The sequence below is a fragment of the Aulostomus chinensis genome, chromosome 16 (genome assembly GCF_037954235.1).
Source record: "Aulostomus chinensis isolate RoL2024-O1b breed Wild chromosome 16, RoL_Achi_v1.0, whole genome shotgun sequence".
In the NCBI taxonomy this organism is placed as follows: Eukaryota; Metazoa; Chordata; class Actinopteri; order Syngnathiformes; family Aulostomidae; genus Aulostomus; species Aulostomus chinensis.
In genome coordinates, this window is record NC_141335.1 from 9,605,679 (window position 1) to 9,621,138 (window position 15,460).

Consider the following 15,460-nt stretch of genomic DNA (forward strand, 5'->3'; position numbering starts at 1 on the left):
TCACACCATTGATGAACAGTCAGACACTTCAGAAAAGTAGTTCTGCAGCATCAAGGAGGAAATAAACCCTTGCCTTTGAGGAAAGCGTCTGAGATTATATGTTCAAATGCCGATGCTTACACCTCTAAATTAGCTGATAAAACAAATTGAGTCTTTCAGATATTGCATATGATGAGGTGCATTTTGCAGATTTTTACACATTATTATTGAGGAAACGCGCAGCAAATAAATACTGATAAAAGTTTGAAATCACTTGTTGTTTTCCTGCTTTGAACATTTTCAGCTGCAGCATCATTCAAGCCTGAAGTCATATTTCCACTTCGCCATAGTAACTCTGCTGCTGAGGGTTGGCTGTCACGATGCATCAGCATTCATCATCTCACCCTAACCCACAATAAAGTAAGACTGTGTTGAAGTGAAGACACGGGAATATAAGATGACCATAAATCAAGTCGCCCTTAAACCTTCAGGATGAACGGCAACATCACCCCGAGGTGTGACATCTTTGTCCAGTCAGTTTCAAGCAATGGCTGGAGGGCTGACATCATTTATTTCCTAAAAATAATAATAAAAAAATAAATAAACACAGACGAATGTAGAAGAGTTGGTCTCATGTTACACACTGCTGTCAGAATATTCCTCTTTGCACTTTAATCCTGCCATTAGCGGTGATGCTTGGTAATTACTGCATCTCATTTTCTTGTAATAATGAGGTCATTCCCTAATAAGCTATTAATTGTAGCGCACAGTTTATCAAATGAGCGCCAGCGCCAGCATGTGTGGGTGGAGGCTTGAAAACTGTAGCAACTAATTAACGGCGACAATTTGAGATTGAGGGCCATCCGTTTCTGATCAACTCGTCAGACAACTTCAGGCAAGGTTCAACCGGCAGAAGGTGCAATACAATATACATGTCCAAATTTCCATCCATCCATCCATTTTCTATACTGCTTATCTGTTAAGGGTCGGGGGGAGGGGGGGGGCTGGAGCCAATCCCGGCTGACATTGGGCAAGAGGCGGGGTTCACCCTGGACGGGTCGCCAGTCCGTCACAAGGCCATCAGGAGCAATTAGGGGTTCAGTATCTTGCTCAAGGATACTTCAACATGGTCACCAGGGGAAGTGAGGATCGAACCTGCGACCCTTCGGTTGCTAGACGGCCACTCTACCTCTGAGCCACGCCTCCCCTACGTCCAAATTTATCTCTGTAAGAACTTGTGGAATATCCCAGTAACATCATGAGCTTCTGGTATGAGGATGAGTAGAAATCCGTTTCAATTTATTTGTTCCTTGTTTTGTTTTCCCGAGATAAAGACGCAACGCCCTTTTCACGAGGAACAAGAAGATACAGTAGAAAGCTCGAAATGACACGACTCTCGATTTCAAGATAACGGCCTCAAAAAAGGAATTCCAAGCACGGCTGTTCTTTGAACCATACAAAACTGTAAAACTGTGGTAAGTAACGTGATCCCATCAAAATGCTTTCCTGCACTTTTAGAATTTGATCTGCTTGCTCTCTTAACCTTGGGGAGTCTATAGTTTCATGAAAAAGAAAATGATCCCATATTCAAGCTATCAGGGGGCTAACTGGATGTAGCTTGCTCTGCTAATGAAACATTTGCAGCCACATGGGAGAGTAAACACTTCCAAAACACTATCTAGTGTGAGAGAGAGCTGCAGAGTATCAAATCTAGTAAAATGTTAAACAATAAAACTTTGGTGGTGTATTTACTGACATTAGCATGTATTTTTTAGTCAAACGTTTTGTGGTTACGGCTCTTCAGTCATGAGTCCAGCCAGTTGGCTAAGTGGGCTCTAGCCCCGCCTCCGTAAAGCCCATTCTGTTGTGACTGGCTAGCTGCTTCAAAACGTTACACCCCTTACCATAAAGGGAGTTCTCCTATTGAGGCAGCCTGAAATGAAAACATTCTCTAGGACATGTTTAAAATGAATGTGTGGTTACAGTTTCAATGAAGCCCTTTGCGATGCGTTAAGGTGCATCAGATCTGAACAGCTCATCAAATCACAAGACTACGGAGCAAAACTGTATTAAATGACTCGTTTTTGTTTTTTTTGTTTTTTTTTTTGGTGTTCACCTCAGAGTTGTTAACAGCATATATAGGCTACACAAGCAGTGGAGAGGGGCTTTTTCCAAAATAAGCCCCCTTTAATGAGCAATGCCTGGGCTTGAATGGAACTTTATTTAAAAAAAAAAAAAAGATGCATTAGAGCTTTATCACCTTTTTTTTTCAAAAGCAAAACTTCAGCTAACAGGTTAGACTTCCCAGCAGCCAGTTAGAGAAAAACCCAACTACCTGTTTAATGATGCGTCATAATCGAATAAAGGCCAGCTAATTTTAAAACACACGCAGGCACAAACACACACACACACAGATATTGGTGCCCATATTGTATATTGTGGAAGTAGAGCCTTTCAGTGGTAACTATAGCGTTAATATTCCCGGGAAGCCCCACCTCCACAACCACCTTCTATGTTAATTGCAGCGTGATCTCCTCGGACTGCACTGTGCTGCTGCGCGTTTATTTGTCGGCTGCCGTGTCACGTCAATGAGGCTGAATCCAGTCGCTGTATCAACCGTCGGGACGTGTTTTGTGAACGTCGTCGTGTTCGTATAATGTGGCTGCTGCTGCTGCTGCTGGGGGACGCGCAGCGGGACGTGAATAACGTGGATCCACCAAGAGTTTGAAAGGCAGTGAACGCACCTTGCATTGAGCCATGGGGGGTCAGATCACCAGAAACACCTTCTACGGTAAGACCTGCACCGGACTGTTGACAAATCCTGTCAAGTTGAGATTGTCACTCGCGCGTGCGTGCGTGCGTGCGTGCGTGTGTGTGTGTGTGTGTGAGGCAGTTAGTGGAAATAAGAGATGTGAAAGCAGCCAAGTTTACCACCTCCGGTGAGTCACGACTTGTTTTGTATTAGAAAAACGGTATTTTTTTTCCCCCGTGAAAATGCTTATTCTATTATTTTAAATAAAAGTGCATTAGCTGCAAGTTTTACTTCTGCAATTAAAGAACTGAAGTGAGGTTCTGGAACACACAAAAACTTTTTCAGCAGAACTTCTCTTTCTCTTTAGTCTGCATGTCATAAAAAGAACTTTTTGTAGCTGTGAATTGATCATTTCAAGTAATGGAAGTTGACGTGCATTCAACAACAACCGTTTTATAGCTAGTTTTAAATACAGATATTGAGAAATATCGTCATGTTACACAGTTGAAATGTGAGTTACTGTAAATCAAAACCAGAGATCTGACTGTTGTGTTCATGACTTACTCATTAATTTGTGTGAATTCACCTATTTTATTCCAATATTTCTAAAGTCTCCTCGATAAACATGCATTAATCATGAGTTGAGGAGAGGAGTTGTTGTTGATTAATCTGTAACACGTGTTGATGAATCAATAAGCTGATAAATGGAACCTTAAGCTATAGTTGAAATAAGAAGAACAGGCTTTTTGATTAAACATTGTGTGTTTCCAGCTTCTCCAATGTGTGTAATTCCCCTGGCTGAATGTTCCACTTTAACCTTTCCCCTTCTGATACCTGCAACCCATCACTAACTACAGTCTTATAGAAATATTTAGTTATATGGTACAACTTGTAGCTGTTATTTGATATAAGAAAGCAGAACTGAAACCAATAAGGTGACCATCAAGACAATAACATTCCTGATAATGTGTGTCATTCTCTCCTGGACATATGACCCTGATATATATATATATATATATATATATATATATATATATATATATATATATATATATATATACCTGTGCTGGGGGGAAGTGTGTGTGTGTGTGTGTGTGTGTGTGTGTATGTATGTATGTATGTATGTATATATATACATATATGTGTGTATATATGTATATATGTGTGTATATATGTTATATATATTATATATGTATATATATGTTATATATATATATATATATGTCACTACTTTCAAATCACCACACAACAAAAGATGCCATGAAATACAGTGATACAGTGTGAGATGCATCACGCCCACCTCTGCTCCTGACATTTTCTTGCTTTTATTTGGTCTGTAAAAGCCTGTTTATACTGAAAACAATGTGAGTTTGTGTATAAGCGTGTGTATGCATACAGGGTAGTGGTAAGAAGTGGGGGTTGAATAAAACAGGCAATATTAAGGTGTTAGATGCCATCTCAAGGTTTAATTAAGTTGGACTTTGGAATCTTTTTTCTGATTTGGTTGGTCAAGAAAGGTTACTGATACAATTGTTGATTGATAGGTTTTGTGATAGAAAAGCTCACATCTGAATGTTGTTGTTCAGTGTTGGTGACTTTTTGAATATTAGCACTAATGAAATGCTCCAATACCACTTTTACGATGATTTTATATATCTTGTAATATGTTTTTATAATGTTAAGCACTGTATGCCACCAGGTGAATGTTTGGTGCATCAGGTGGACTCGGTCACCTGACAGGATGAGCTCAGTCTGTAAAAATCTATAATTCTTGTCATGTTGGAGATCCTCTGTCTCGCTCAAGGACCCATTTCTCATGAAAACTGATAAGTTGTCAATGATATCGAACCCCACAAAGGCAACCAGCCGTTACGTTGACCTCCAACACAAACAGCAGGAATGGATTAAAAATAGCACATAACTGATGTATTTGCAAGGAGCTTATAGTACATGAAATGAATGGTGTAGTAATTCAGTTGAAGCACTTATCGTCTCTTCAGAAGTTTAAAGTATGAAACAGGAAAAGCAGTTTTCAACAGATGAAACTGTACCGGTGTTTTAGAATCACGTCTTCGGAAGAATATCATTATCGGCCATCTGTTTGTACCGTATCTGTCTAAAGAGCAGTTGGCCCACTTTGCTTAAGTCCCTTCTTCAGCTGTTGTTTGTAATGAAGAAACAATGTGGTTGATTTGTGAGTTCCAAATGTGTCCAAATCCTGGATACCCATCACCTCTGTTGACTTTTAATGGAAACCTCAGGGTTGTGTAAGATTCTGCCTTCAAGTTCTGGTCTTGTGAGCGTGGCCCAGTGAGCGTGACGCCACTTTAGTTCGTCTGTTGAAGCTTCTGTCTGGGAACAAACCCAGAGGAGCGTAGGAGGCCAGGTGACACTCACCAGGGCCGCTCTTTGTCTCCGCAGTGTTTGTCGTGGCCAATTAATGACAGCAAAGACAGTCACATTGTGTGCGATGGTGTATTAAGTAACATTATCCGTTCTTAAGTTGCTCCTGTGACGTTTGTGGTGGCACTTCTCTTTATCACGGCAGCGTTCTGGTCTCTGTCAGCCCTGATCTCTCTGTCAGTTTGCATGACTGTTTAAATACGGCTGTGTCATCAGCACCTTTGCTGCTCTGCTGTCATTTACAGCAAATTTAATGAGGTGTGTTTATCCATCCATCGATTTTCATTATTTACTGTGTGAGTAAAGCTGCCTGGGATGTGAGTTGAAGCTGCTCCTGAAGCACAGCAGCAGAAATTATATAAATGAAGTGAAAATGAGAGAAGAGATTGGATTTCAGGTTCGTTTGTGACTCTGCTGCAGGAAACACTCTTTCTGTTCTAGTCAGTGATGGACTACAACACAATCCTGTATTGTCTTCTTGAAGACATCACGTATGATATGACATCAAGGATGCAGCATGGTGGACGTATTAGTTATGACTTCATTTAGGACCATTGTTGTGCAAACGGAGCACAATTCAGCATTGTTCTGCAGCGACAAGAGGCTGTGAAAAGCTCAACAAATACAGAAGTGAGCCCAGTGCGCATGGCAGAGCCGATTGTGTCTTGATTATAAACACAGACGCAACAGACAACACGTGGCAACAATGTTTAAAGGAGAGTAATGGTAACTTCCTTAGTTGAGCCTTTCTGGAAAAAAATTTTCAACTAGACATTGTTACATCCACCGATTTAAAGCTTTGTCTTGAGTGAAGTTTTTTGTGCACAAAAGTCTCTGCTTGAATGTAAAGAGTGGTGATGTCAGAACAGATGTGTTCTAAAAGATCGCATGATCAGTTGCGACAGCGGTGCTTTCATTTCTACCCTGGGATTCCTTTTCCCTTTTGGTATCGTTCATTCGTTACCAGCTGGATTTTCAAGATCATCTTTCCAGAATCCAGTTCGTACATGTGTTTAGTTTCCCAAAGTGGTGGAGCCAATCATCTTCCTTTGAAGAGTTGGAGGCGGGATTTAGGTGAGATGACAGCAAGACTTTGAGCTCCTGAAGAGTTATGGCGTTTTTTTTTTTCCTTCTTCCTCAGTGAAAAGATGGTTCAGTTCCTCTATTGAGTGACTTCGGCTTTATGCGAGTTTGTTGATCTGATTGGTTGAAGTTAGCCTGTAATAGATGGTGATAGACAGAGGCTTCATCCAGTCACCGACTGGGTATTTGTTGAAAGTGTCTGCCCAGACACGTGCAGAGCAAAAGAAGTGGGCCGAGACAGTTGAAGATGTGGTCTCTTGTCGGTACTGTTCCAAAAGAACCCCAATGCGGTTATTTTTGAATCTGACCCAACGACCTGCATTCTCCACAAGAGCAAACGGATTATAGATGCAAAGCAGCATTGATGGAATTATCTCCAGGATGGATTTAAACCTCTTGACCCTGTGAGGTCACTCAGTAGCTGTATAGCCTACTTGTCTCACACCTGCAGCTCCCACACAGGCTTCTAAATGAAGGTGTGAAAATAGAAGTGTTAATTAGGCTTAAAATATTGAATAGGCTTCCAGTCTTGCTGGAAAAAAAACAAAAAAAAAACATAACATTGTTGAGAAAAGAAATTAAAAATGTATTACTGGAAGCAGAAGATGATAATTACACATGGTATCAATCACGTCTTCGTCATCCTGACGGATGTTTAATGAGAACTCAAAATCGGTGTGAAAAAACATCAGCAGCGAAACACCGCGGTGACCTTGGCAAAATGTGGAAACAGAAACGGGGAGTTTATCTTAATGAAAAGGAGAGAAAAATTCTCGTCTAAACCCAGAAAGACAGATGTGTGTGTGTGTGTGTGTGTGTGAGTGTGTGTGTGTGTGTGTGTTTGTCTGTGTTGTGTATTACTGTAAGTGGGAGTCATGATTCACAGCTTTGCATGGGAAAAAAATGCAAAAGACTCATATTGTGAGTCACTGACTCTCTGGTGGGTCTGCTCTAATTGTGGTGCTTCCTGTACAACAAAGCGCAACAAATTCCTTTTTTTGGGGGGGGTTATTTTTATAAGGTAGGTTATACATATTTCTCTCCGTATAAATTGGGATTGATGTGTATTCATTAAAATATGAGCCATCAAAGGTCGCTTCCCGCTGTGTTAATCCACTCTTTCTAGACTTGTTCGTGCTCCTCACCTGTCCTCGTATCCCTCCTGCGCGTTTCCTCCCTTCTACTTATTATTGTACAAATGTGTTCCAGGATAGAAGAGAAACACAAGCCAGCTTTGAAATTGGCATAAGGTAGAATAACAAAGACTAATAGGTTTTACCAGAAATATGCCATTTACTCAAATTAAAGCAGCACTTGTTGCAGCTGCACTGTTCTTCTTAATGGCATACAATGGAACCAAGTCTGTTTCTTTGTTTTTATAGGTGCTTTTAAAAAAAAAAAAAAATCAAGGACATTTTAGCTTGTTATTCACTTTGTGCGTCTGGTCTTACCATGTGACCCTAAGAGGGTGTCATACCAACAACAGACTATAATATTCTAATTCAATGTAAAATGTACTGTATTTTCCTACAATTAGATCCTCTGAACGGGCCGTTTCCTGCCTCATCCAACCGCTGCCATCACAAACCGAAGCGCTGCCTGCCACTTCAGCCATGTGGCAGCCTGTCTGCCTTCCCTCTGCTCTTCCACCCCAGCACCAAGGGCTCACAGATTGTCATGGACATGTCTCAGAAAACCGTCAAGAGGCAGGCCAGCTTCTGTAACGCCATCACCTTCAGCAACAGACCCATCGCCGTGTACGAGCAAGTTCGGCTGAGGGTAAGAGAGACACATGGCGACCACAAGTGATGTGTGCTTATTGTGTTGTCGCAAAGCAGTTTAGAAAATGGAAATATGACAGTTCAGTTGAAAAATTGTAGCATTCCAGGCTTTGTGCCATTAATTGTTGAAGTATAATTGAAAGTGCTTGCACTAGAGTGCTGAGTCTGTCTCACCAAAATAGAACGCTGTCATCTTTCATGTTGGGAAATCCTTATGCATTTCCTACTTTGAAAATCTGCCTCCATCATGATCCACTGGGACATGATGCCAACACATATGACCTTCCGGTCTTTTATTTGACGCTTTGACGGTTGATCATTGGCACATTTCACTGGTTGGATATCATGCATGAACTCATTTCCTGTCACTCATTCTGACACATTTCACTTCTGAAGTACTCTGTATTTGTAACTGGTTCATCATCTCGCAAGAGCCATGCACAGTAGGAGAACAATTAGAAAAACAAGATGCTTTTATACAACTCCCAGATCCTCTAGCAACTTTAGTATTTGCAATACTAGAGTAGTGTAGGAAGGAATCAAGTACTCCTCCAACTACATGATTTTCCTTTTTCATTTTTTCTGTTTTTAATTTTCTTCTCGCTCTTTTCCTACCACCTTCTCTCTTTCTCTCCCTCTTTGTGTGGGCCAAAGCAGCAGCTTAGAACAAGTTTCCATTATCAGGCCATCTATGTCTCGAAAGTGAGAGAGAGAAAAAGAGTGAGAGAGAGAGACAGAGAGAGAAAGACAGAGAGATAGAGGGAGACAGACAGAGAAATGCAAGCATTGCCATGTGAGGAGTACTGTTATCTTGCACCATAAATGTAAACTAAACAGAGGTTTGAAACAAGACAAAAATCATTTGCAGGTGATAGATGAATTAAGGTAAAACAAAGCTAAGTTTGTTAGCGTGTAGCTCACTAAACAAAGAGATACTGAAGTGTAAAAATTCATGTGAAGTTCATAGCTTTTTATTACGTGTGTGTGGCCTCCAGATCACTAAGAAGCAGTGCTGCTGGAGTGGAGCTCTACGTCTTGGTTTTACATCCAAAGACCCATCCAGGATAAACCCAGACACCTTGCCCAAGTATGCTTGTCCAGATCTGGTCTCCCAGAGCGGCTTTTGGGCCAAAGCCCTGCCAGAGGAGCTGTCAAATGAGGGGAACGTCATCTCCTTCTGGGTGGACAAGAAGGGCCGTGTGTTCTACAGAATCAACGACTCCAGCCCCATGCTGTTTTTCAGCGGGGTTCAAGTGTCTGAACCATTGTGGGCACTGATCGATGTCTACGGCCTCACCAGGGGGATCCAGCTGCTAGGTGAGTCATGCATGCAGGCTGAGCTCTTTGCTGAGAAACCGATGACTCAAATTGTCAAGTTATCACTCTCTTTTTAGCGTAATGCTTTCTCATTGAAAACAATTCTACGTCTGATAGTTCTCAAGTGAGCGGCTCTAAGGTGATGTTACATACAGCTGTTTGACTTTTTCCACTCCTACTAAAATAGCTCAGTGGAAAAAAGATTGTGGGAGATTGTATACTTACCACGCTTGTTAATATCAAAGAAATCTCTCCAAAGGGGGAATTTCAAAATGTCTGAAATGCATTCAGACAAGTTCATTGCGCTGTTTAAAAGGTCACTAGATCAAAGAAATTAAAAGCAAACAGGACCGATTATTAACATCAGTTTATTTTTTTTCACTTGAAGAAACACGTCATGCATTGAAAACAGCTGCCTCCATTTTTTTTTAAACAATGCCAAAAAGATAAATAAGAATCTTTGTGGAAGCCTTATTTGTAACCATTTCCAAGAATTCCACTGCCTCTCATCTGAGAATAGATCCTGTCAGCACCGTTAATAAAAATAGAAGAGGCTTCCATATTGTGTAGATAGTGCCATTTAACCTCATTTCTGCTGGTGTGGTTGACAGCGAGAAGCGTGCTATCTGGTGATGGGCTGTTTGGTGTCCGGCGCCAGAGTGCGGCTATCTGGGGTTCACTGGCCTCGTGGTGCCGGCCAGCAAACAGCTCATGTTGAAGTGTGTTGCTCATCCCAAGAGGACACAGACGAGAGGGGATGATGTCAGGTATTGACATGTCTGAGGTGCAAGACAATCAGTCCAGCGGAGGGTTTACGCGTCATGTGACCGCTTACAAAAATGTACATGTTAAAAAAAAGTGGGATTATTGATATTGGGGTTTTTTGGGGTTTTTTTTTGTAGTGGGGTTATATCATCATCCATAGTATGAGTTTATCTTCAGTAGATGTAGGTCAATGTGTTTTCCATGTACCGCCACAGATGGCTCACAGAAAAAAAAAAGTATGTCTGAAAATGATCACCACAGAAGAAGAAAAAATATGTTTCCATACACAGTTTACACGTACAGTACAGCTATGTCCTCTGATATCCATCTGATTTGGTGAATAAACTACGTTTGCGTGCAATATCTCCTCCTCAGCTGTACAGCTGAGCGTAGAGGGCCGCTGCTCTTGGCTTCTCGACACGGAAGACACCCTGAGCCACATCGGTCCATCGTATTACCAATGACGACCTCACACAACCCCACTTCAATAAATGCGTACTATCCCTTCAAGGATATTTAGACTGTTTTATTGACCAGAAGGTTGATTAGTGTACTTAGATTTTGCCATTTTACTATTAAAATAAAAGTTTTGCCTCTTGAGTCAGCTGAGAAATCACTCCGCTATCTTCTCTCCTCTATAGTCGCAGAGCGTCACCAGTTAAGAGCATGGTATATCTCACAGGCCCAGTATTGTCTTGGCACTTGGCTGCAGCTCAACAAACACTTAGCCTCTGAAATATGGGCGGACACATCAAAGTCTGGAGTTTCTGAACCACCACATGTGTGCATTTTCCTTTAACAGAAGGGTGCATTTTGTTTCTTAATGATGCTTACAATAGAGCCTGAAAAGAACACCACACCAGCTGGTATAACGAGCCAAATTTCACCTGTTGTGGGTAAAGTTATCACACAATCTATCCAGGTGGGAATTACAGCTGTTGTTTTTACAGAGGGAAGAAATGGAGTGTGGAGCTGTGAATAAGCTCTGTGGAGTGTAGAGAATGGTCTGTTTTGGTGACCTTGATTTTGCTTTTGAGATAAATGTGGCAGACAGTAATGAAAAAAAAGAATTCAATAAGTTAAGGTGTACTTGGCAAGTGTTATTCTTTTCGGGGTAAGTCGGATAACAGTTTATGTTGAAGCGATGAGTTTTAAAGATTTCTTCTTCTGTGGTTTGCTTACAGGGACAATGTTGCGTGTATAAGGTGACACTGGGTGACTTGCTGTGAAAAATGAGCGTGATGGAAACACAACATTCTGTCTAATCTCGCAAATCATATCACAAAATCGGTTTAAAACAACTGGGATGTTTTTTTTTCAAATCTGTGCAGCCCTGTTAGGCTACTAAACAAATTTGTTACTCCCCAAGGACGCCATTGTTGCATGATTGTGATTGGTCCAAAGAATCAATCCATCAGTCCAGTTTTCTGTACTGTAACAGAAGGAGTCAGATGTCTTTCCTGTTCTGGTACGGCACAGTAGTCTTGCTACATGAGACAACCTCTTCCCCAGGAATGTATGTTTCTCTAAGCTTCACCGTGTTGTGACCTCGTTCCCTCGCCGACAACGCCATCCGGCCAGCCTTCACTCTCTTTTTTTAAGACCTGTGTAGACCCAGGAGCATAACAGCATCTGATCACATCCCTCCTTTGAATAGCTCACCTTAAATATTTCATGGATCAATTGTAGTGTCCCTGCTCGCATGTCAACACGCGTCAACGTTACTGTCACCGTTTTTCTTCACTGCACCACCTGGGTATCTACTGAGTGTACTTACGGGCACAAAATATTTTAGTGGTTTGCTTGAACTGATGGTTTCCTCGGGTGAATATTTCATTCATTCTGTATACAGGATAAAGTTCAATTTCGAATAACTTTCTTTTTGTGTGCTCGTTCTTTTTGAACATCTTTTTCATTCACCGGCATTCACCAACTATGAAAGCGATCCATTTTAGCAAGGCAACTGTGACAAGTTTGTTGCATTTAGCTTGTGGATAATCTGTATCCACAAGACTGCGCGGCATCACATCTTTTACAACCTTCCATTGGAATTCATCAAACCTGCTGGTTTGCTTCCTGCCAAACTGTTTTCCTGCTATCAGGCCTTATTCTAGTGTTTAAAGATCTATTGAAGAGCTGTGTTGTTTCCTCTCTAAGCTCTTATCAGGGGAGAGCAGCTCAGTAGCCAGCCGCCCATGCAAGGAGTCAAAGGTGGTCCTGAGATCAGTGTGACTGCTTGAAAGCTGAGATGGTGTTGCATAAGAGAGAAAGCTAAATTAATCTGCTCAAATCAAACTGAGCCTCAGGCGTTGTCCAGACCGACAATGCTGCCCATGCAATTTAAGAAAGATCCGTTACATCACCACACTGCTCGCCCAGCTATCAATAAAGACTGAAGTGCCTTTTATACAGAACGTACTGTGCTGGTGAGCATCTGTAGTGCTACGCAGAGACACATTAGCTCTTAGAAAGGGGCTGACAAAAGATTTCTTCAAGTGTAATACATGTCTCAGAGCTCAACCTGTCAGCTGTTTCACAAATGCAACAGAAGCTCTAAAAATCAGGTCATAAATAACTTTTTTTTTTTTTTTTGCAGTTCCATTGTACCAAAGTGAAACATATGGGAATAGTAGACTTTTCCGCAGTCAAAAAGAAGTAATGGCAAATCACGCTTCTCCCATGCTGCAGTCTCAACAGAATGTTTGTTTACCAATCCCGAGGGACCACACAGCATCCAGGGTTTTTTTTTTCTTCTTTTTTTTTGTTGTTGTTTTTTTGTTGTCGTTTTTTTTTACAGGTGTGATGGATTCCTTCCAAGTTAGATAAGCGAAGCAAGGCAAAGGCATTTTTTGATGGATCCAAGATGCTCTACTGGGGGTTTGTTTACTAGAGGTAGATGAGTCACTTAATCACTGACAGGATGGAAGTGATCCGTGAGACCGGCGTCAGCTAACATCATCTGCAACCTGTCTCTCCAGTCATTAGAGAAGAATCTAAGATGTCTGCCACACTGCCAAGAGGCAGCGTAGCTCTCAGGTGATTAAGAGGAGGATGTTGACATCAATCATCTCTATACATGACACTGTGATACATGAGGCCTGTAGAGCACCGTGGTGGGGAAAACCTCCCGGTGTATGCTTTTCATGCTCAGTAGCATTTGGTGAGACATCACTTAACGTTTCTACCTCAGGGGGCTGAGCTAACAGCTTTCAAAGATGCTGCAGGCTTTTGAATACAGTTGGAAAGTGAAAGTGGCTGCCAGTCAACCTCAACAACTGTCAGATGGATTTCCATGAAACTTTGCCCAGACGTTCTTTGTCTACACTTTATGAAGTCTTCTGACTTTGACCTCCTTTGACTTTTTTTTTTGTAGGGCCATCATAGACCGTGTTAAGAAGTGGATGTAGCCACTGTGACACGCCTACTGGTTTATGACCTGCTTCTTTGAAGCCGGTTTATTTTTCTCATTGCATTGAGGCCATGTTTTTATGAGATTGGAATTGGTTCACATGCTGATTAACTCACCTTTATGCGGATTCAGGTCACCATGGTAACGATTTGTCAATCACAAGGTAGCCACACCTGAAAGCATATGCTTCTGTTTTCTATTTTACTAAAGTGGGACCAGAACTTACTAAATAATCTTTCTGATCGAATCAAACTTGAAACAGGTGATGATTTTACTCGATCAAATTTCGGAAATACAGAATCTGAACCGATCCATTAGCCCATATTCCTGCTTAAATGCTCAGGTTAACACCAAGCAAAATGCTGCCACATTCCATGAAGAGAGAGACGTCAGGGGTGGTGCAGACAATGGCATGTGTCACTTGGGGATTACCGAGTTGTGTTGCATGCATTTTCTTCTTTTTGGAAGTTGGGAATGTAGTGAAATATTGGTTTCGACATGTGTATAAAACTGGTATTTGAAGCTTACAGTAGTTTAGCTGTCTTACAGAGGGATGAATCGCTGACGCATTGATTGGAAACAGTATCTGCAGATACACAAAGCTGTGGTACCGGGATTTTTAAGAGGATGACAATAAACTACCGTGACACTTCCCTATTAGTTTGTCAAATATGGTGACATCTTGGCTTTGTACAACCAGAAGTAACCATATTCGGTAACGGTATTGGATAAAAAGGTGGAGATTTAGAAGAGCGAGGGATGGATCAGAAGGAGACAGAGACAGAGACAGGTCCCTGTGGAAGTAACTTAGCAGTCACACCCTGCTTTAAAGTTTAAAGGGGAGCACAATTTATGTAATGAGCAGCAAGCTGTAATGAGACCAGACACAAGTGTGAGAAGGGGAGTCGCCCCCTGCTGGCCATTAGAGAACACGCAACCAGGCATCACGCAAGCACCACCATGATGTTGGTGATATACTGTATAACTTTTTTTATATTTTAGATATTTTATTTATTTTATATGAATGGCTGGATTTGACTGGCGACCTGTCCAGGGTGAACCCCGCCTCTCGCCCGTAGCCACTGGGATATAAGGAATAAGTAGAGGAAAATGGATGGATGGATGGATTTGAGATATATATATATATCTCTATCTGGTTGTTTGTTTTTGAGAGTAGTCTCAAAAAATATTTGATGGATTCATGTCCCCTTCATCTAATACTTTGGTTAATTACCAAATTCTCACAAACTTAATTACATTTCCATCACCCCCAGCTGTGATTATGCTAATTCGATTAGCACCTGTTGGCATGCTAACACATTAAACTAGGATGTAAACATGGTGAAGGATACATGAAAAAATATGCCGTTGTGAGCATGATAAATGAGAATATGTCAGAATAGAATCACCGGTATTTTGATATGTACACTTGTGAACATTTGCCATCTTTGATCAGCAGCTTTTCTTATCTTCTGGCCCTCTTTGTTGCCTAAAAGAAAACCGTCTCTTGTCAGATCAGTGTACCATCGACTCATACCTGTTGTGTAAACAGCAGATTGGTAGAGATCATGAAAAGCTCTGCTGCACAAACATGCTGCGTCATCTAAACCAGATTGTACTATACTTTTCCTTTCTTTGTGTCTATTTTTGTCAACGCTCACACTCTCCGTCTCCAAATCTTGCTTATTGTTTCACTTGTCAACATAGATTATGTTGAGTTGCGCGGGTTTTGATTTATGGATAAAAAGGTTTTAAATATAGAGAAACCAGATAGGTTGCAGTCTGACTTCAATGGTCAGAAAGGTCACCACCCAATAGTGAAAGAACAACCAACAAGGTGGAAAAACAAAATTCTATATAACTTTAAATGAAATTAACTCGATCTCCGTATCATTTTGAGAATGTTGTCTTTACCTGTGTCCTCAGGGCTTCATATGTGAGTCGCAGAACCAAAAACTATTTTGTTAATTT

At 41.2% G+C, this 15,460-nt stretch overlaps 1 protein-coding gene across 1 annotated transcript in view; it reads left to right on the forward strand.

The window, feature by feature from the left end:
- The first annotated feature begins 2,518 nt into the window (after nt 1-2,518).
- The window catches only part of LOC147247409 (E3 ubiquitin-protein ligase NEURL1-like), a 31,939-nt gene continuing 18,997 nt past the window's right edge, over nt 2,519-15,460 (forward strand). The window contains exons 1-3 of the mRNA XM_086179534.1: nt 2,519-2,770; nt 7,755-7,996; nt 8,994-9,315. Coding sequence (XP_086035660.1) covers nt 2,737-2,770; nt 7,755-7,996; nt 8,994-9,315 — 598 coding nt within the window. The 5' untranslated portion in view covers nt 2,519-2,736. The remainder of the gene's footprint in view (nt 2,771-7,754; nt 7,997-8,993; nt 9,316-15,460) is intronic.